General features: G+C 35.0%; 1 protein-coding gene across 4 annotated transcripts in view; it reads right to left on the bottom strand.

Annotated features, from left to right (window-relative positions):
• Window positions 1-23,788, bottom strand: part of PARN (poly(A)-specific ribonuclease) — a 180,083-nt gene that overhangs the window by 115,604 nt on the left and 40,691 nt on the right. For all 4 annotated transcript variants that reach the window (XR_013485983.1, XM_020972533.2, XM_078152781.1 and 1 more), the window contains 2 exons: window positions 22,179-22,289; window positions 21,778-21,847 (listed from right to left, as the gene is read on the bottom strand). Coding sequence is in view for 3 of the 4 variants with exons in the window: in XM_020972533.2 (XP_020828192.1) it covers window positions 21,778-21,847; window positions 22,179-22,289 (181 nt within the window). In the remaining variant the exon portion in view is untranslated. The remainder of the gene's footprint in view (window positions 1-21,777; window positions 21,848-22,178; window positions 22,290-23,788) is intronic.

Raw genomic sequence — 23,788 nt, 5'->3', positions numbered from 1 at the left:
AAACTACTTTATCCTTGGAATAAGTCTTATATTAGACTACTGTCACTATCTTGCAATTAAAGACTCATTTCTACCCCTCATTCAAGAGTTAGTGATCTATTTAACAAGTGATAGCACTAATAGGAGAAATAAACACATTGCTCAAAGGAACCAAAAATACTACCCATGACAATAAAATCTTTTATCACTAAAATGGTCTTATTTTAAAAAATTATTTCTCACCTACTATACAACTTTGTGGTCCTGATTTACTGGTTAAGAATCTATCTTAATTTTTTCAAAAACTGTGCTCATGTTTCACTTTACTAATAAATTAATCCTAACACCTAAGAATTAGCCTAAAGAAGTTAAATCAAACTAAGAACTTGGGAAATCATTCTTACAAATACGTTAGCAGTCTCAATATTGTATCATGCTATAAAAATTCATAAAGTGAAATTAAATTCTCCACTAGAAAACTCAGAGATTAATCCATGAATTCTAGTGAATCCCTCTATTTATAGATTTAGGAACCTAATGTCTAAGTAAAATTATCTTCTTTGAGAAATACATTCCTGAAAAAGGAAAAAGCATTACAATATAAGACTGCAAGAACAAGGAAGAGATCTACGAAGGAATGATGTAACAAAAGAATTGTAATAGGGCTTCTTTAAATAGTAGTTTTCCTATTGCAGTCAGCAAGCATTAATTATTATTAATTAATTTAGATTCAAGAAACAGTAAAGGTTATAAAAAATCTAAAGTACTAGGAGTACTGAAGACTGAGACTCAAAAAGGCAGCTAGATAGATGGGTGTGGTACCTAGGAGTGCTGGACTTGAAGTCAAGAAACCCTGAGTTCAAACCAAATGGTACCCAAGTTGTTAACCCTGGGCAAGTCATTTAACCTCTGTGAGCCTCAATTTCTTCACATATAAAACGATGATGACAGAATCCAAAATTGCTTCCAATCTTAATCTATGATCCCTTGGATCATCTTTGACATGATCATTCAAAAGTTTAAAAAAAAATAACTGTTTAATATCCAAAACTTCAATTAATATAGGCAACTTTCCAGAACACATTTGAAAGTATGACATTATTAATAAATGATAACCCAGGCTTGCATTTATCTGGTTTGATCTAGCAATTAATTGGAGATGAAAAAAAGGTCAAATATAAACTGATTTTTCAAACTGTATAACATTTTATAATCATAGGAAATTATTAAATTGATAACTTAGATTCTAATTTAGAATTTGTAATAATTAGAATGTACTATTGTTCTTCACTTTTGTACAAACTGTCATAAAAGGAATTTGTTAAGCAACTCCAGTGTGAACAAATTTATGTAGGAGCCATATTTAATCCACTTAACAGTATTTTTTGACTTTATTTAGCACTATAGCAAATGGATTATGTTCCTAATAACTAAAAATAAACAACTTATTTAATCCTAATGAAATTCAACAGTATCTTTACTTAGCCTGTTAACTGTTTTGTTTTGCACATACTGGAAAACAGCGAACTGGTACAGCTGAAAATTTTTACTAATTCATGCTATCCTTTAATTTTTTTTAATAACCAAGGTTTCCTCCTGCTGCATCCATATTGTCTATATTGTCTCATTTAGTAAAGGAAAAAAATGAGTTTAAAGGAAACATTGAAAATGTATTAACAAAGGATTCCTTTTTTGTTTGTTATTTTTTAATTACAGACTTACCTAATACTATATTTGGAAAACTTGTGGAATCTTTCTAGTGGGCACATACATATATACATATGGTTTATGACGTAATATTTTAAAAGATCTTCCTTGATTAATCTCATTAATGGGGTTATTTACAGAAACAATGTAAATTATTATCTGTGCTAAGTGTCTTTGATAGCTAAACTCCTTGAAAAGACCATCTACAATAGGTGCCTCCACTTCCTCTCTCACTCTCTTCTTAAACCCTTACAATATGGCTTCCAACCTTATCATTCCTAATTTTTTTTTTTGGCTAGGCAATGTGGTTAAGTGACTTGCCCAGGGTCACACAGCTAGTAAGTGTCAAGTGTCTGAGGCTGGATTTGAACTCAGGTCCTCCTGACTCCAGGGCCGGTGCTCTATCCACACCTAGTTGTCCCCCAATATTATCATTCCAATAAAACTGCTCTCTCCAAAGTTACCAGTGAACTTGTAGTTATCAAATCCAACAGTCTTTTCTCAATTCTTCTTGCTTTCTCTATAGCCTTTGACACTGTTAATCAGTCTCTTCTCCTTGATAGTCAAATTATTACAGCCTATAGGCAAATTATTTCTATTGTATAAAACCTTTTTTGAATTAATATTAATTTCTAATCCAAACACCCAAATGACAAAAAACTATCCAAACAACATTGTCTACCAATTATTTCAACCAAACAGAAAGTCCTTATGTACAATTTATTAATAGCTTTTCTTAACTTTTTCCTAAGCCTCGGATTTAGTGATTTTTTTGGACATTGGACAATGTATGCAAACCATGTCAAAACACTGAAATCCCACACTGCATGTAATTTGGCAACCAACAATATGTTGAGAAAATCATGAGACTGTAAAATGAACTCTTGTATTTTGCAGCTTTGCTTCTGGGAACAGAAACCAAGGCAAACTCCTCCCAGTAAACTCTCATCTTCCTTGTAAAATGCTGCTTGCAGACCATTACACAGGAAAAAATTTGTGGTCTTTGAAATTTTAATAAAGCCCTTTTAAGTGAATGTACACTACACACAGGCTAGCCGTCATAGGGTCTATAATAATTCTCTGAAATGAGAGGCTAAAGTATTTTACATAGAAATCACCTTACATGACATTAAATTTTAAGCAAAAACAGGGAAAAACCGTAAACAAGCAAAAATTTTGATATGTATATAAAAAGCTGTTCCTTCACTGTGAACTGTGTTAAGGAATAATTAGAATGTCTTTCATCTTTAGATATCAAAAGATATTCACTCAAACCAATAATTCTATAAAATTTCATTCTTATTTCTGTGATGGTGCTATGCAGCCATAGACGTGCAAACAAAAAAATTAAGAAAAATATTGTTCTTAGATCCTTAATGTAATGCCTCTCTTCATGAATATTTTACCATTTATTTAGCATTTGTTTGACATTAACAACAAAGAAGATACTTTTTGCAATTATCTCTTCCTTCAGTACTGTCTTAAGTAATGAGGTGGTCTTACTCCTTACCAAAGCTATCCCATCTACTTGCTCAAGTGATCCCATTCCATCCTATCTCCTCCAACATATTATCCCCTTTGTCATCTTCACTCTCTCACTAATTTTCAATCTCTCCCTGTCTCCTGGCTCATTCAGTTCTGTCTCACAAATATGCCAATGTCTTCCCCATCCTGAAAACTCTTACTTGATCCTTCCATCCCTAACAACTATTGCCCTATCTCTCTTCTGCCCTTGGTAGCTAAACTCCTTGAAAAGGCCATCTGCAATAGGTGCCTCCACTTGCTCTCTTCTCACTCTCTTGTTAACCCCTTACAATCCAGCTTCCAACTTTATCATTCCACCAAAACTGCTCTCTGCAAAAGCAAACTAAAACTCTGAGGTACCACCTCATACCTATCAGATTGGCTAATATGACAAAAAGGAAAAATGATAAATACTGGAGAGGATGTAGGAAAATTGGGACACTAGGGGCAGCTAGGTGGCGCAGTAAATAGAGCACCGGCCCTGGATTCAGGAGGACCTGAGTTCAAATCTGGCCTCAGACACATAACACTTACTAGGTGTGTGACCTGGGCAAGTCACTTAACCCCACTGCGTATCGGGGAAAAAAAAAAGAAAAAGAAAATTGGGATACTAATGCACTGTTGGCAGAGTTGTAAACTGCTCCAACCATTCTGGAGAGCAATTTGGAACTATGCCCAAAGGGCAAACTGTGCATATCCTTTGATCCAGCAATACCACTACTAGGTCTATATTCCAGAGAGATCATTAAAAAAAAAAAGAGAGAGAGAGAGAGAGAGAGAGAAGACACACACAAAAATATTAATACAGCTCTTTTTGTGGTGGCAAAGAATTGGAAATTGAGGGGATACCCATCAATAGGGGAATGGCTGAACAAGATGTGGTAAATGAATGTAACGGAATACTACTGTACTATAAGAAATGAAGAGCAGGCAGATTTCAGAAAAGCTTGGAAAGACTTACACGAACTGATGCTGAGTTTGAAGCAAGCAGAACCAGGAGAACATGATATACAGTAACAGCAACACTGTAAGATGATCAACTATGAATAACTTAGCTCTTAGCAGTACAATGATCCAAGACAATTACAAAGGACTCATGATAGAAAATGCTATCCACATCCACAGAAAAAACTGATGGGACTCTGAATGCAAATTGAAGTACACTATTTTTACTTTATTTTTCTCGTGGTTTTTTCCTTGTGTTCCGTTTCTTCTTTTACAACATGATTCATATAGAAATATTTTACATGATTTCACATATATAACCTATATCAAATTGCTTACCATTTTAGGAAGAGGGAAGGGGAAGAAGGGAGAAAAATTTGGAACTCAAAATACTTTAAAATGAATGTTAAAAACTGTCTTTACATATAATAGGAAAAAAAATAAAATACTATTTAAAATAAAATACAAAATTAACAGATAAGTAAAAAGAAACTGTTCTCTCCAAAGTTACTAGTGAAATTTTAGTTACCAAACCCAATGGCCTTTCTCAATCCTCATTCTCCTTGATCTCTCAACAGCCTCTGACATGGCTGACCACTCTCTCCTTGATAATCTCTTTTCTCTAGGTTTAGAGACACCAGTTTCCTGGTTCTCTTCTTAACTATCTGACTGCTCCTTCTCAGTCTCCTTTGCTAGATCCTCTTGCAGATATCATACCTTGCAATCAAAGGTGTTCCTCAGGATTCAGGCCCTCTTCTCTTCTCCTTATATACCATTTCACTGGGTATATGGGGAGAGGATTTAATTATCATGGATTTAATTACCATCTCTACGCTGGTAATTCTCAAATCTACCTATCTTGCCCCAAACTCTCGGCTGACCTCCAATCCTGCATCTCCAATTGCCTTTCAGACTTCTCAAACTAGATGTTCAGGAGACATCTTAAACTCACCATGTCCAAAACTCAACTCATTGTCTTTCCCACTAAACTTTCCCTTCTCCTACCTTCCTTGTTACTGTAAAGGACAAAACTACCCTCCCAGACCTTCAGTGTTATCCTAGGAGCTATCCTCAACTTGTCCATATCTCTCACCCTCCCTATCTAATCTCTTACTAAGGTCTGCCAATTTCATCTCTGCAATATCTCTTTAACATTCCTTCTTCTCTCCTCTGACACTCTGGTGCAGGCCCTCATCTTCTCATGCCTAGATTACAACAGATTGCTGGTTTGTCTGCCTGCCTCAAGTCTCTCCCCACTCCAATCCATCTTCCATTCAGCCACTAAATTTTCCTAAGTCACAGATCTGATCACGTAACCAGCTTCTCTTCCTCAATAAACTCCAGCGGCTCCCTATAACCTCTAGGATCAAATACAAAATGCTCTGTTTAGCATTCAAAGCCTTTTATAGCTTAGCTTCTTCCTCCCTTTCTAGCCTTATACCTTACTCCCTTCTGCCACATACTCTTTGATCCAGTGACACTGGCCTCCTGGCTGTTCCATGAATAAGATACTCCACTTCTCAGCTCCAGGTATTCTCTCTGGCTATGCCTCATGCCTGAAATATTCTCCCCTCCTCTGCACCAACCACTCAACTCTCTTGCTTCCTTTTGTTATTCAATTGTTTTCAGTCACATCCCACTCTTCGTTGACCCCATTTGGGATTTTATTGGCAGAGACACTGGAGTAGTTCACCATTTGCTTCTCTAGCTCATTTTACAGATGAAGAAACTAAGGCAATCAGGGTTGACTTGCCCAGGGCCACACAGTTAGTATCTGAGGCCAGATTTGAATTCAAGAAGATGAGTCTTCCTAACTCCAGGCCTGGCACTCTATCCACTGTGCCCCTTAACTGCCTTCCTGAAGTCCCAACTAAAATCCCACCTTTTACAAGCTTTTTGCTACTCTCTCTTAATCCTAGTGCCTCCCCTCTATTAATTATTTTCTATTCATCCTCTATGTAGCTTGCATTGTATATATCTGTTTGCACTTTTTTCTCCCCCATTTGATTATAAGCTCCTTGAGGGCAGAGACCGTCTTTCACCATTTTATCTCCAGTGCTTAGCACAGTGGCTGGAACACAGTAGGTGCTTTATAAATGTTTACTGATTGATTGTCCCATTCTCTATGACCCAATTTATATAAAAGAATTATCAATAGTTGTTTTGTCATGTATTTTATATAACTATGTTTAAGAAGAGAAAAATGATGCATAAGGACTCAAAGGACCTAGGTCCAAATTCCAATTCTGTGACTTGCCACATATGTGACCATGGGGAAGATACTTAAACTTCATTTAAAAATGAAGTGCTTATAACAGATGACCTCTGAGATCCCTTCTGACTCTCAGTCTATGCTCCTAAGGGGATTCTACTGTTCAAGTATACCTAGAAGAAATCACATTCGTTATTCTGGAATACTGTGCAGAGTCTACTTAACTCAACAAATTAACAAAAAAATAGCTAAAGATGACTTTGGGTGCACATACAACAAGGAAGCCCTACAGCAATCAAAGATTTTAATTATCAAATTACTAAAATACAAATTAACCACAATCAGCTATTAAGGAAGCATGCTCTCAAATGATTCTCTAATTTTCATGAAAAAAAGAAATCAATGCAAATACAAGGTTTATAGATACAGGGTATCCCAAAAGTCTTGGTGTAGTTTTAAGTTTCAATAACTTCCTAAGTATAAATGCTACAAACTTCCATTGAAAGTTTAATTATTTAAATTTCTTTTATACATGTTTTGTGAATTTTTAATTTTAATTTTATTAAGATGGAACAGTTGTTATCATACATTATACATGAGACAGTTTATGTGTGATGTTTTCTCAAAGTGTGATGTTTTCTCAAACCGGGGGCTCAGCAGACAAGGTCCTCTTATTTTGCCGCCTCAGTCACCAGCTCTATCACCATTAGAATTCTTCTTGTGGAATTATGTCAAAAGTGATATGTACACATTAAACTTTTGTTCTTTGGATAATGCTGAGGCTAGGATTATAACTGCAATCCTTTCAGTCACTGAGCAGAAGCTGATGAAAGTTTTTATAAAGTAAAAATCTGGAATGGGCATTTATAGCACAAGACAGTGGTTACGCTGAATTTTAATTTTAAAAATTTCAATATTTTCACTCAAATAATTAACCTTTCCAGTTTTTTAAAAGTTTGTAGCATTTCTACTTCTGAAATTATTTTAAAATAAACAAACAAAAACCCCCTAAAATGCATTAAGACTTTTGGAACATTATTTTGGATGATTGGAGGAGAGTATGGTAATGCTGAAGAGAAAGTAACCAACCAAAAATTACAGAGAAATAGCAATGTCTAATCTGTCTGATCTCATACTCCAAACCTTCAACCACCTCTGTGTGTCTTGATCTATTTCCTTGAATGACTCAATACAAGAGCAACTCAATAGAAGAGTAACACCAATAATGAGGTCAAGAACAAAACCCATCTTCTGTCTGAAGAAAGGCTCACATGCCTATTTTGCTTTAAGATATACACAGCACTTTCTTAAAAAGCACTCCTGTGGATAAGTAGGGGAGCATATATTATCTCTATTGTACAAATCAGCAAACTTAAGCTTGATGAGATTGAGTAGCTAAGAGACCAAGATTCAAACCCAGATTTCTCCTGACTCCAAGTCCAATGCTTTTTCCACTACAGAATGCTGAAGCAATGGTTATCAAGGCACAACCCCTTTGTATATATTAAAAAACTATAAGACAACATAATCCCCAAGCAGTGGCTAGCTGACAAACCAGCTACCCAAAGCACAGTAACCACCCAAAAAGTGAGCAGAAGAGATATTTTAAAAACAGACTAAATTACAGTTTCAAATAATGTAGCACAACAGTTGTCTGCTAGGAAACTATGGCAGAGCATCCTAAAACCCACCTATGAGCAAGTTTTCTCTAAGGAAAGGCTTCAGTCAGCTAAGAGGCAGGTTAGGATGAGGCAAGGGGCAGGAAATCCAATAGCTATAGCCACAATTCAAAAGAGTAGTCTTTCCATGTGTTGTAGAGGGTATGCTGCAAAAATAAAGAGGTAGTACATGCATCAAGTCTTTCCAGTCACCTAAACTCAGATGTAATGATCACCACCAGAAGTCACAGAATCATAGATGGAGTCATAGAAACTTAAGAGTTAGTCAGGAGATCCCTGAATACTCAGAGCCCAAGTTTCAGATACACATAACGTGCATTCAGAAGGACCTTTAGTGAACTGTGTGGACTAAAAATGTCAAAGCGTGTTTTTTTTTCCTTCTTTTTGGTGAGGCAATCAGGGTTAAGTGACTTGCCCAGGGTCACACAGCTAGTAGGCGTCAAGTGTCTGAGGCCAGATTTGAACTCAGGTCCTCCTGACTCCAAGACTGGAGCTCTATCCACTGCGCTACCTAGCTGCCCCCAAAGCATGTTTTAACAAAGAAGAAAACTTATTCCAATTTCTTTGACAAAGCAAAATCTCAAATCATTAAAATTCTCAATCATTCTGCCAAAATGCTAGTTATTTCACATACCAGGCCAAAATGCAGATTTCCCTTTACCTGCTGTCATCAAAACTATACACTCTTCTTTCCAATAAACTTCTCCTCAAGAGAGATCACACACAGCATTACAGATATATTTTCAAGTGAAATAGCACTTCTCTCACTCCAATGAAAACTAGGCGATAGAACTATTGAGTAAAATCTAATCTCAATGCAATTTTAGTGGAGAACTAATTTAGAGCTTAGCTTCACTATGTGCCTTTCAACTGAAAATTGAAACATTTAACGACTCACCAGGTCTACCGTACTTGCAAATAGTCTTGGTATTTCCTCCAGGCCACAGCAGTAAAAGCACTGCATAAGAAGCTTGTATGCTAAGGCTCATCATTATACATATTTATGGGCTATGAAAAACTAATTTTATCGTCAGGGGGAAAAAGGCAAGCAGAAATGTGTCCTAAATCAGGCTATTTATTTTGAATGCTCAGTAATGCTTCTGTGCAAAACAGGAGTGAATGCACAAAAGAGAGCTGTTTTAGAATTATTTTCATTCTAGTCAGTTGTGGACACAATTTTCAATCAAGTCACTTGCTCTTTAGATAAAGAGAACATTGCCTGACATTTGTTTCCCAAGGTCAATTCATGCGCTTCCCTCTGAACAGGGATGTAGCATTACCAACACCAATGGTAGAAAGCTCAGTTGAAGAGTATTCGCCTAATGAGCCACATCAAATTATATCTAGAATACACAGGAATAAAAATGTTGAAGTAGCCATTCAACAGAGGTAATATCTGTAGGTCTTATAGAAGGACAGGTTTTAAAATATAAGAGTAAACTAAACACAACGCTTGCTCATGACAGTTTAGTCACCAAGAATTCTAAAAATCCATGGGTTAGGTAGTTTGTGAAAACAAAAATTATCTTTCTTTAAATACAAACCATAAGTTTCTGGAGTACACTTCTCCATTTTGAGACTGTTGCTCTTTAATACAGAATAACAATGGATCCTTAAAAACTGCTACTCATCTGCATGCTTATAGCATGGAGCAACTTATGTTCAGTGAGTATAAGGCAAGGTTGCTTTCATGCATTTCACTGTTAATCTCCCCCTAAATGAAGAAGACAAGCTGCTAAAATATGGATGTGTGGGTTGATATTATTTTTCCAAACAAGGCAGAATTAAAGTAAACATATTAAGTCAATATTTATACTGAAGAGAAATTTTTGCAAAGTAATAAAAGCATCTTCACCACATCATGACAGCTTGGTGTTTGGACAGTCTCATACTGCTTTCTAAGTGTCAGTATGGTTGATGGTGCCAGGGCTCTAAGATGAGTTCAGGTGAATGCCATTTAAGGTTTCTCACATAGACTAAACCTTAAACACAAGGCTAGCTTATTTAAAATCAAGACTTTTTGATAATTAAGAATAGTAATGCAGGACAACAGATAACAACCTAAGACAAACCCTTCACTAATGGTTTCTTGAAAATAAGTACTGATTCAGACAAAGTCTACAAAATCAGGACACAATGAGGAAATCAGACAAGCCTGAAAATAAATTAATGAGCAATACTCTCCTCCCTCTTCTCTCTGCCTCATGGCAGTCTCTACTTGTAAATTACTCTTGAAGTGGCTATACTTAGGTGATGCTTGAAGAGTCTTAGGCTAGTGGTTTGGAGCAATGAGAGAAATAGGCACAAGAAAGAGGAGGCAGCTTCAATATATACTTGTGGGACCAATGCACACCGTATTAAGTGATAACAAATTCAGTAGGTTTGCTGCTTCCTTGAACTTATCTAGAAGACTGTACTCATTACATTTCATCAAAGTACTTGCCTTTGAATACACCTTTGCAGGTTTTTGCAAAGACTCCCAAAATGGATTTCATTTTTAAAATGTCTGTTTATCTAGGCTTCTTTTATCTGGAAATGAATGTGTATGGCAGCTAATTTGATGGAGCTTAAAAGTAAGTTGAGTTATATCTCTCCATGGTTTAAGCTACATTTCTGAAGATGACTAGAGGATATAAAATACTATTTTTAGAAGGATGGTGATTCATCTAGTTCCTCTGTGCTGTTACAGTTAAAAGAGAATTAAACTAAGACCCTTAAATTCTGGGGATATTTGCTTCTACGGCATGTTGTAGATCAATGTCACCTATCAGCTTTCTCCTATCTTGCCTCTGTCTTCATCTTCTCCTGAGCCCTCCCTGCAGTAACCACCAAAGGGTCCTAGAAAGTGGTACCTGAAAAGCACTGCTTTATGTGCTAACTCCACATGATAAGCTGAAGGACAGGATCGAGTTGCCACTCTCTTATTTTCTCACAATTTACACATCTTCCCCATAATTCTAAAAAACTGCAAACAACATGGAAGGCAGATGATTTCTTTCTCATAATTCAATTTCGTATTGAGATCTTTTAAAGTAAAATACAGATCACCATGAAGTATTCTCTCAAGAAGCCTGCTGAAGGCCAGCTACGTGGCACAGTGGACAGAGTACCGGCCCTGAAGTCAAGAGGACCTGAGTTCAAATCCGGCCTCAGACATATAACGCTTACTAGCTGTGTGACCTTGGGCAAGTCACTTAACCCCACTGCCTAACCAAAAAAAAAAAAAAAGAAGCTGCTTTCTGAGTTGCTCTTATCCTATGAAAAGAGACTTTACAGGAGTCAAGCACTCTTTCCCCCTGTCAACACACACAGTACTACCCAAAGATACAGTTACATTAAATAGCTTATGCATATCACCAACTGACAAGAAAAACAAGACATTCTCTCTGACTTTCCCCAGTGATAGCGTTAAATACTTATGACTTGCCCTAAATCTATAACAAAAGTTATACATAAGTACAAAATTGTTATACAGGTAAACTTAATTCTATCCAATAACTTAAAATACGAGAATTTATGTGCCTAAAGATTTAGGTATCTTTCAAGGGAGAGCAGATGAGAAAGAGGAAAAGAATAAGATCCAAAATTCATGCATATGGAAACTTATGTATAAAAACTCCCTCCTTTTGAAGAGCCACAAATTTACCTATGACCTACGTCCTTAGAGAGTTGCCTAGTTCTGGAAAATAAGTGTCTTGTCTCCAGTCTTTCTGAGTCCGAGGCACTCCTTATATTATTCACTTAAAATTAAGATAATTAAATGTGAATATAAGGGTTTTTAGACTATAAGTAGAAGATTTCATCATGCTTTTGAAACACTGAGATGCCTCAGACAAAACAAGGTGGCTAATATGAACAGCTGACAGACAGTGGTTCAAAACCTTCTTTTCTCCTTCCATCAGAAAGTTTTTATTAATTATATGTATTTATGAATACTAGTATTTATTAGTACTACTATGTGTCAGGCTCTGTAACAGGCACTAGGGATACAAAGACAAAAATCAAATAGGTTCTGCCCTCAAGGAGCTTTCATTCTCTTCTGAAATACAACACGTCCACATAAACTTATATATGAGATAAATACACAGTAAATTGAACAGAGGAGGCATTAGCAGCTAGGATGAGGAAAGGCCTCATGTAGGAAGTGGTGTTTGAAGTGAGCTTGGCAAGGATGTTTTTAAAAAAAACTCTAGTGGATTAGTCTAAATAAGCATTTCCCTAACTGCGTTTTATATGATATAAGCAGGAAATGCATTTCATAAGAAAATACATTACTGATATTCTCATTAAAATACTAAACATGGAAATTATGTATCAATAACAGTTACTGCATCTGACAGTTTTAGGTAGGAAAAGAAACTTAATTTCCTCTATTTTGCTCTAAAATTCCTATGACCTCCCTTGAGAGTTCAGGGGGTTTACAAATCAACATAGTCTCTTGAATCAATTTTAAATTTTGTCAGTATTTGCCCCAATGTTCCATAACCAAATCACTTTGGGTAATATTAGTCAAAGCTATAGCTATGCGTCCCAAATATAGGATGGAGTGAGGTATAAAGAGAGCTAAAATATAATCATAAAGTTAACCCTAAGTAGATGTTTTAATTTTGATTTTTTTGTCAATGGCATTTAAAGAGTATCTGTTGTATACAAAATATAGGTTATATATGGAGATGGAAAGTTGAAATACAAAGTAACAAAGATACCCATTATATGAAAATGAAAATGTCTTCTTGGTGATAGCATTCCTAGATTCTATCTCAGAGAAATTTATGTTGCAAAATACATTGCAGTAAAGTAGTTTCATTTGGTAATCCATACAATGCAATTTGCTTAAATATACATTTGGAAATTTTACACTGAACAAAGGTCACATTTATACGCATGCAGGATGTTCTGATATATTATGGTCTTAGGCAAATGCATACTTAGAAAAAGCAACTACATTTTAGAATTATGTTTAAAGTTGTGAAGGCATGGAAACAAAGATTATAATGGCACTAAAAACAATTAATTTATATCAAATGAACTAACGAAAAGAAACGTAAGGGAAGGTGGCCTAGCTGTACCTGATCTAAAATTGTATTATAAAGCAACAATCATTAAAACTACTTGGTACTGGCTAAGAACTAGAGTGGTGGATCAGTGGATAGGTTAGGTATGCAAGACACAACAGTCAATGACTATACTAACGTATTTGATAAAGCCAAAGACTCCAGCTTCTGGGATAAGAAATCACTATTTAACAAAAACTGCTGGGGAAACTGGAAAACAGTATGGCAGAAACTGGGCATAGACCAACATCTTACACCCTGTGCCAAGATAAAGTCAAAATGAGTACAGGATTTAGATATAAAGACTGATACTATAAGCAAACTAGGAGAGCAAGGAATAGTTTACCTTTCAGATCTATGGAAAAGGGAAGAATTTATGATCAAACAAGAGATATTATGATTACATTAAGTAGAAAATAATGCATCCAAGATTAGGAAGAAAGCTGGGAAACAATTTTTACAACCAGTGTCTCTGATAAAGGCCTCATTTCTAAAACATATAGAGAACTGAGTCAGATTTATAAAAATATGAGTCATTCCCCAGTTGACAAATGGTTAAAGGATATGAACAGGCAGTTTTCAGAAGAAGAAATCAAAGCTATCTATAATTATGTAAAAATGCTCTAAATCACTATTTATTAAAGGAAAAACAAATTAAAACAACTCTAAGGTATCACCTCACATCCATCAGATTGGCTAACATGATAGAAAAAGAAAATGACAAACACTGGAGAGGGTGTAGAAAAATTGGGACACTAATGCACTGTTGGTGAAGTTGTGAACTAATCCAACCATTTTAGAGAGTAATTTGGAACTATGCCCGAAGGGCTATAAAATTGTGCATACCCTTTGACCCAACAATACCACTTCTAGGTCTGTATCCAAAAGAGATCATAAAAATGGGGAAGGGACCCACATGTACAAAAATATTTATAGCAGCTCTTATTGTGGTGGCAAAGAATTGTAAATTGAGGGGATGCCCATTAACTGGCGAATGGCTAAACAAGTTGTGGTATATGAATGCAATGGAATACTACTGTGCTATAAGAAATGTATGAGCAGGCCAACTTCAGAAAAATCTGGAAAGACTTCCATGAACTAATACTGAGTGAAGTGAGCAGAATCAGGAGAACACATTGTACACAGTAACAGCCACACTGTGTGATAACTGACTTTGACAGACTTTACTCTTCTCAGCAATGCAAGGATCTAAGACAACTCCAAAAGACTCATGATGGAAAACCCTATCCACATCCAGAGAAAGAACTATGAAGTCTGAACGCAGATGGAAGCATACTATTTGCTCTCTTTTTCCTTTGTTGTTTTGTCTTATTGCTTCATTCTCATGGTTCCTCCCATTAGTTCCAATTGTTCTTTACATCATGACTAATGGGAAAATATGTTAAATATGAATGTATAAGTAGAGCTTATACCAGACTGTATACCACCCTTGGGGGAGGGGAGGAAAGGGAAGGGGAGAAAACTTAAAACTCAAAATCTTATGGAAGTGAACGTTGAAAACTAAAAATAAGTAAATTATTTATTTAAAAAATTAATTTTAAAGTGTATTATGAGTCAGACTCTCATTAAAAAATGTTATGTGCCATGCTAACCTTTAAAGGTAGATCCAGGTATTTGGCTAGGAAAGGTATTGTCATAGAAATGAGATAAATACTGATAGTCAGAATTAGTGGCTTTCCATTTTAACTCTTCCTTTTCTTACTCCAGCTCCTTCTTTAGTGTTCGGAAGACAAGGAATAAAAAGGTCAAGTGAGGGAAAATTCTTCTGGCTCTTAGTTCTGCTTTTCTCCAAATTATAAAGGGAATAGGAGGAAGTAGACACTTGGCTTCCCTAAAAACCAGGGTTATGTCACCAAAACAATGTGACTTTGGGCAAGTCACATAATCATTTCTGTGCAGCATGGATAATAGCTGTCATCTCTTTCTCCTCACCACATACACTGTCATATTTTCACATTGATAAAGTCTACGAAAATGTAGAACCTATATCAGATTGCACGACGTCTTGGGGAGGGAGAGAAAAATTTAAAACTCAAAAGCCTATGGAAGTGATTGTTGAAAACTAAAAATAAATTAATTTTAAAAAATAAAATAAGATAAAAAGTCTACGAAAAAGATGCCAAATAGGGAGCTCTCAATTTCTTCACCGAATAGAAGCCGTACACTACAGTAACAACATCCAAAAAGTTAATAATTGCTCAGTAATAAGGAAATGTGCTTTTTACAAGGGACAGTGTTTTGAATATAAAACAGTCTCAATACTAACTCAACACCTGAAAAGTTCCTCTGATCTAGTCTTTATTTACCAGTGGAAAACATTATTATATAATTTTTCAAAAAATATTTTCATAACGCTAATACATTGTTGGTGGAGCTGTGAAATGATCCAACCATTTTGGAGAACAATTTGGAACTATGCCCAAAGGGCTACAAAAATGTGCATACCCTTTGATCCAGCAATAGCACTTCTAGGGCTATATCCCAAAGAGATCAAACAAATGGGAAAAGGATCCACATGTACAAAAATATTCATAGCAGCTCTTTTTGTGGTGGCAAAGAATTGGAAATTGAGAGGATGCCCATCCATTGGGGAATGGCTGAGCAAGTCGTGGTATATGAATGTAATGGAATACTACTGTGCTATAAGAAATGATGAACAGGCTGACTTCAGAAAAACCTGGGAAGACTTATATGGTCTGATGCTGAGTGAAGTGAGCAGAACCCAGAGGACTTTGTATACAATAGCAGCCACGTTATGCAATAACTAAGAATGTTAAACTGAACCCTTCTCAGCATTACGAGGATCTAAGACATCTCCAGAGGCCTCGGGATGGAAAATGCTGTCCACATCCAAAGAAAGAACTATGGAAGTCGAATCGCTCTCACTTATTTTTACCTTAAGTTGAATTTTGTTTCTTCTTTCTGATGGTTCCTCCTATTGGTTTTAATTTTTACTTACAACTTCACTAATGTGAAAATGTTTAATGGGTATGTAAATGTAAAGCCTATGTCAGACTGTGCACCGTCTTGGGGAGGGTGGGGGGGAGAAAAAGGGAGAAAAAATTTTCAACTCAAAAGCATACGGAAAAAAAAATTAAAAAAAAAAAGAAAAAAAAAGAAAAAAATTTTCATACTGATCATTTTTCTAACGTTATCTTATTTCTAGTCAGGGTCAGAATGAGCATGCAAATACTAAATAGTTTTAAGAAGTTTTTCCAATCAGAGAGAGATTTATAGTTAAATGTTATCAAGCACAGCTCTCCACTTGAAGAATGCATATTCATTATGGTTCCTCAGCACTCATTCTATTTATAGAGAGCTTTGAGGTGTACAAAATGCTTTCCGCATAATAACCTTGTGTATTATGATCTCTAGTCTATCTCAAGACTGATGTTGATAGAGGGTTATATGATTCCCCAGGGTCCTAGAGTTTTAAATACCAGGATTGAAACCAAGCTCTCACTCCAATCCCAGTGCTCTTTCCAATGTGTTACAAGCCTGATTAGTAGTCTTCTAATTCTCACTAGCATATACTCATGTAGAACAAAGTAACTACAAGTTTTTGTTGGTGCTAATGATGCAAAGACAAAGAAGACAAAAAGAAAGAAATCCTTCAACTTCATTTCAGAGAATAGGATTCAGGTACCAAACATACATCATTAACACACAAAATTAAATAATTCTCCAAAACTTCCTTAATTGCACTAATTTTAAAAATAACACTCTGAAAAATGTGTTCCAGATCACAGCAATCTTAGATTCCTCCATTACATACATATCAATTTAAATAGTGAGATATTGCTTGATATTTTATAAACAGATAGTGAATGAAGAGGAAGAAATGTTCTTCATGTGCTATAAATGGCACTCTAATTTTACCTCCACTTCATTGTTCATCGCCAAGATGATTCCATATATTATCATCATTCAAAGTTATAATTCACCACAAATCATCCTATCATGTCATGTAAATCAAATTCTCCCAGTACGAGTTTTCTTCAGTTTCATCAAAAATAATCTTTATCCTGTAATATCATATTTAATGTACAAACTATTCCTCCTTGTTTCCTAGCATCCTCTATAAGATTTACTATCTCAATTGTGGCTTCTTAGCCCTCTGCATCTCTGCTGTTCCAAAGTCCTTACACTATGAAAAGGAAATAAAGCAACCTCATCTCAGGCAGCACAACTATAGCAACAATAATACAATACAAAAACCACATGAGGCAAATACACACATCTTTTTTTTTTATTACACAGACAAAAGTTAGCTCAGACTCTATAAAACTACAATCTCATTCACAGACCTTTGCCTTATTAGAACTAGACAGGATCTTGGAGAGCATCTCACTCCCTCATTTCAAAGTTTAGGAAACTGAAGACAAAAATGGTGATGCGACTTGTTCCAAAGTCCTAACTATGTTCAGTAGCCAGGAAAGTTGGGACCCAGGCCCCAATCTCCTGACTCCACACCCAATGCTCATTCTGCCTCCATTGATTTTTAGAGAACTAGAGCAACAAAGAAACACAATCTTCTCAAAAATAAGCTAATAAAAGGCTGTCTACAATTCCATGCAAGATTCAGAGTGTTCCAAAGAAATTCTTACTAAAAAAAAAAGATTATGCCTCCTAAAAATGAGAAATGTGATTGTGTACTTTCTATGGTACAGTGAAATACGAAAGCAAAGAATACTTTTTAGCCTGTTCCAGACTAAAAGGATCTGCTTTAAATCTATTTTTTCTACTTATTGATGAAAACTGACCAAGGCTATAAAAGACAGTAAATCTTTTCTATACTATAAAAGTTTCCAAGACAAACAAGAGGAAATGTTATTAAAAATAACCCTACCATTAGTAGTAGCTTGAAATTCACTTCAATAACTAAAATACAACACTCTCCCAGTACTTCTACCCTGCCCTCGAAAAGTCAAACAAAACAAGTACTTCATGTGGAACCAAAAGCAAAGTGTTGCAAGGCAATAAAGTCTTGCAATAAAACTGCATCTTTCTAGAAATGTGAGAGTTAAAAAGCCCTTTTAATCCATATTCAGTCTTCACATACTGCCTAAGCTCCAGCTATCTAAAATTCCCAAAAGTGATCACTAATAAAGATAAATATGAATGCTAATTTGGGATAATGAAAAATAAGGAAGGTTTGAGGTTTTGTGTTTTGTTTTGGGTAGAGGTAAGGATGAGTAACAGTGAGGGGAGCCATATTTATTTACTTTTAAAATACACGAGTCTGGCTCAAGAAGAATAAAATAATATTTATACACTTGCGCTGTCTGCTATCTAAAGAATACATGCTTAGTAAAGTTCATATTTACTCATAACTGATACAAACATGTATACCCTAAGAATTTATTCATATCAATAAATATATATATGTGTGTGTATATATATATATATATATGTATATATCTCCATAAAATAACAAAAACCACAGATTTGCACGAAGAGCTTGCAAATGGTTGTTGAGTATTTTTCCTCAAAGAGACAGTTTAATAAATCAAGCTGTTAAAGACAGAAATTGTACCTATGTTTAAAAGGAAATGTTACATCAATTAGGATAAGGTCAATAACAATTTAAAGAAAAATGTGCCCCAAATCATTTGTATTTCTCACTTTCTAAACAGGTTAAGAAGTTGAGTTTGTATTGACTGATTGCATTTGATCATCTTAGCCTAGTGCAGTATGACAAAATTAGTTAACTACTTCATGTTTCAAGTACTGGCTGACTTTCAAATGAGTCAGAAAAAAGAATGTCTTAACATAAAGGGGGAAAAAAAACAATGAGAAATTAAACAGGTTAAGCAAGGCTTCATAGAGAGATTTCAGAGATGGTTTCCCAAATCCAACCTGCTCAATCACATTTTGTACCCATCGACATTTAGCAAAATGCTCACCAAGTTAACTGTTTTTTATTACAATAAAATTGTGCGCATCTGGTTAGTTTCTTTGACTGTATCTGCCATGATATTAAACCAACTTAAATGAACTGCAAATCTTTAAGGAAGGAATACAATTTAGAATTAAGCTTTCTCTTTTGATAGGCATACATGGCTGACAGGGAATAAATTAGCATGTAAAGCAGATGTTATGTATTAACCACATTTACAGGGACTTACTGCAATGGAAAGAGATAACTAAATGTTTTAAAAACTAATAAAAGCTATTTTTCTGAGAACTTTTATAAAATAAAAGTTAAATTAAAGCAGAACTATGAGATGGCTGGCAGTAAAGCATAAGAAATTACTTAATGGTTCTCTTCATAGAATAAGCTGTTGTCCTGCCTGTTAATTAAACTATGCTTTAAAAGCACAATATGGTAATTGCTGTAGCATATACAACATAAAATAACAGATAACAATTCCTGTCTTCCGGGTTATCTATTCTTCCTCCCTTTGCTATACAAATTCAGAATCTATGATGATTCTTTCTAATCTTTATTATCTGTGGAAAAAGGAGTTTGCAGAATAAAAGTACAAACAATAGAAATATTTAGTCTTTGTAGGGTAAAACATTTATGTGAAGGTTCTAATTATAAATTATTCTTATCTATCTATATGTAACATGCCACCCTTAATACACTGAAAATGATGTCAAGGTCAGAAAGATAAATATTTTTATTTATTCTTCCTAGTACTAATGATGGGTGTGTGCTGTTTAAATCACACTTTTTCAGTAGTCTATACCAGGATAAACAGTATACATTTATAAGACAGCCATAAGTAAGTCCATGACCATGACACAGAACAAACCTAAGTGGCTCATTCAAGGATCAAACTGGAACCTTAACTTCATTAGAGGTATGTTGTAAGCAAATGGGCTAGCACAGGGGTGTGGAATCTGTGGCCTTCTAGGTCCTTAAGTACAGCCTTTTGATTGAATCCAAATTTTATAGAACAAATTCTTTTATTTTTATTAATATAGTTTATCTTTTATATTTATATTTTATTTTTTAAAATGAACTATATTCATGCAAATGCAACACGGCATCATCAGTTTCCTAATATGCTAAAGGTGGATGATGAGGTATTCAGTGTGGATTTGCCATACCATTCTAAAGTCTGTTGGCTATCACAGGGACAGGTATTAGCCAAAATTTAATCTCTGCAAAAACATATAGTTAAATTTTACGAAGAACAGAATCAGCAATGTGAATTATTGAAATATTTCTACCGGAATGCTGCATTTCTGCATGATATCATATCAAGTCAAAATGACTTGAATATTTCTTTGCAAAGTAAAACTAAGTCTATACATGATATGTGGCAAAAAAAAAAATCCAAGCATTTCAAAAAAAGCTATCTTTTTTTAAAACACTTCTTCAAAAGAAAATTTTGGACAAACATTTCCCCCAGTTGAGCAGTACGATATATGGGAATCATTTGAAGAATATGTAGCTGTTATAGACCTATTAATTGGAGAATACAATGAAAAGTTCACTGACTTTGAGAATTATTAACACCACAGTCAAATTAGTATTTCAGCCTCACCTAGGTGGTATCACCAAGGCATCTGAAGAACTACAAATGAAACTGATTGAGCTCTCAGTAGATGACATTTTAGTCACTGTTTGATGCTAAGAAAGATTCAATTGAAACACGGAAAAATGCAATAGAATACCCACACCTTCAGCAACATGCCTGAAAAATGTTTGCTAGATTTTCAATCACTTATTGCTGCAAATCTACATTTTCCTACCTAACCCAAATCAAAATACCCTTCAGGTCACAAATGACTGATACCCATCTAGAGGATTAACTGAAACTGTGGACCTCCAGGTTGCAACCAAATATTCAAATGCTTTCCAACAAAAAGCAGACACGACAAAGTCATTAAAAGGTTAATTAACTTTAAAATTAACAAACAGTTTTCATTTTTTGAAATTATTAAGTATATAGTAGTTGGATTTTTACAAAATAATGTACACTGTTAGGTATATCTAATTGAAGTTTCTTGAATGTGGTCTTATCTGATTACAAGCTAAATATTAATGTGGCCTTCCAACATGAGAAGGTTCCCAACCCTTGGGCTAGCATATTGTACTTCAAAGCAATAAAATCACAATTCTTTGAAAAAGTTCCAGAACTCTAGTTTTTTTCAGAACTCAATGACTTTCTTCCAATTAGGACAGATTAGTGGGATTTTACTATGATTTTATTTTTAAAATTATAGAAGAGAGTCCATGGGATTTTTCCACATATTTTCTTAAATGTAGCTTAAATACATAACATCTTCTAAAAATCAACATGTTCTATTCAAGTGACATATTAATATTAGTTAATTTTTCATCTAATCAACTTAGGGATTAAGAGAACTGCAAAATGAAAATACTTCAACTGGAAATAATCAAGTTAAATATAAAAGTTTAATTATGCTTTTATCTTTAAGAATATCACTTTATTTTGGAATTATCTTTCATTTTTACCAACTTATTTAATACATATACTAGCCAAGTTTAAAATGACCCCAAAAGCTTATCTTATCATTTTAAAAAATAATCAGATTGCCACAGGTAATTACTTTATCCAATAAATAAATTCCCCTCAAAAATTATCCCTCATCAGCAGACCATTCACTTTCCATGATGCTTAACCCCCTTCTTAATTATATCAGATAATTTCTGCACTGGAAACCATGGATTACTTACTTGTTAAAAAAAGGTTCAATGAGTTTTGATCTGGCAGACACATGAATTTTTGGAGGACTGAGAAAAGAACCTAAAAAAAAAAAGAGGCAGGATATTATAAATTACTATGTATATGAGGTCTAAAAATTCAGGTAAAAACATATCTATATAAATTAACAAACAAGTTTGGTAAGGGATGAAAGTACTCATAAGAACCAAGTTCCACACTGCCTGAAGGGCTCAGGGAGGGAAAATTACTCCATTCCCTGCTCAGAAGTTCTCCCACATAGCTTCCCTTTCTACTCTGATTTCCACTCATACACCCTTCCCACCTCCAAATGAGTGGGTCATAAGAAAAGGTGGACAAGTAAGTCCCCCCCACTCAATTATATGAATTCTTGATATTGGCATGCATATAATACCTAGGAAATTAGCCATGGAGATGAAACACAGTCCTGTAATGTACGCATCATAGCCTGCCTCGTGGAGCTGTTCAGATGCAGTATCATAACTTGGAAATCCTTCTGCACTTTCTAAAATGAAAGAAAAAAAATGGTTTTCCCAAGAGTGTCATGAAATATAATGATGCCTCTTTTGTACACCGAACTCCATCATGTTAATAATCTCTACAGAAATATCCTATGTGACCATAAAATCATATCTTAAAAAATTATTTCAGTAAAAAATTTATTTCAGTAGTTTAAATATTTTCTATTTCTTCCACAGCCCAAGACTTACTTTGATATGGTTCATATGCTTCCTGACAAAAGCTGCTATCTATAGCAATGTCAAATGCCTTACCTACACAATAATATTAACTTTATCAAACATCAGTCAAAGAGTATCTAATCTGCAAATATTTCAGTTTTGTAAATCTTAGAACTCGGAAAGTACACCTTCACCTGATTTTAATGGTTAATACCTTAGAAACTGCAAAACTTAGCCTCCCCAAAGTAGAAACCAAATCTCTAATACTGCCAACCAATAAGTACCCTAATGCCAAAAATTCTACTTCTGAAACCATTCCAAATTCAAGAAAAGATTTCTTACCTTAAAGATTACATTAACAAGTAGAACCCAAACTAACAGGCCTGAACTTGCTGAAAAGTTAGACTAATGGCTCAGGCTCAGAACATTTCCCAGGGAATTTCTGTACTATATCTCCAAATTTAAGCAACACAATGTGAAAGCACAATTGAATCCAAAAAAATACCAAATCCTCAGAATAATGTTATCTGTCCTTACAGTCAATACTATGGAACTATCTTACTGACAAGGCCAACTCAAAGACCTTTTATTATTATATCATACTTAGTTACCCTGGGGTTGAAAGAGGTGGGGAAGGAGGGAGTAATTAAACCTATCTGGATGAAATCTACCTGAGACAGTCCTGCCTTATACTGTGAAAACAGGCATACCGGAAGTTTCAATGTGCAAGCATAAAATAACACACAAAAATAGATATAACAGAGTTGGACAAATCAATACAATATTCCCTTGATCATTTAAGATAAAAGCCGGGAAAGCTGCAAAATCAAATAATGAATGTAAGTAATAGTTTAAAAAAAAAAAAGGGCAGCTAGGTGGCGCAGTGGATAGAGCACCGGCCCTGAAGTCAAGAGGACCTGAGTTCAAATCTGACCTCAGACCAAACACTTGACACTTACTAGCTGTGTGATCCTGGGCAAGTCACTTAACCCCAATTGCCTTAAAAGAAAAAAAGTATTTTGGGGCAGCTAAGTGACACAGTAGATAGAGCTCCAGCCTGGGAGTCAGGAGGACCTGAGTTTAAATCCGGCCTCACACACTTGACACTTACTAGCTGTGTGACCCTGGGCAAGTCACTTGACCTCCACTGCCTCACCAAAAAAAAAAAAGGCATTTTTACATCAATATAATGTTCATCACAGATAATTTCCTAACCACCAAAAGATAATAAATAAGAATACTTTATGCCTAAAACTTTTGTCTTTTCAAAAATGTTCCCTATCTACATAAGTTAATTCCTTAAATCTCCCACCAGCTCTTTCAT

This window comes from Phascolarctos cinereus, unplaced genomic scaffold (genome assembly GCF_003287225.1).
Source record: "Phascolarctos cinereus isolate Bilbo 61053 unplaced genomic scaffold, phaCin_HiC Scaffold_4;HRSCAF=312, whole genome shotgun sequence".
Classification (NCBI taxonomy): domain Eukaryota; kingdom Metazoa; phylum Chordata; class Mammalia; order Diprotodontia; family Phascolarctidae; genus Phascolarctos; species Phascolarctos cinereus.
This window is presented reverse-complemented; position numbering and strand designations above follow the sequence as displayed.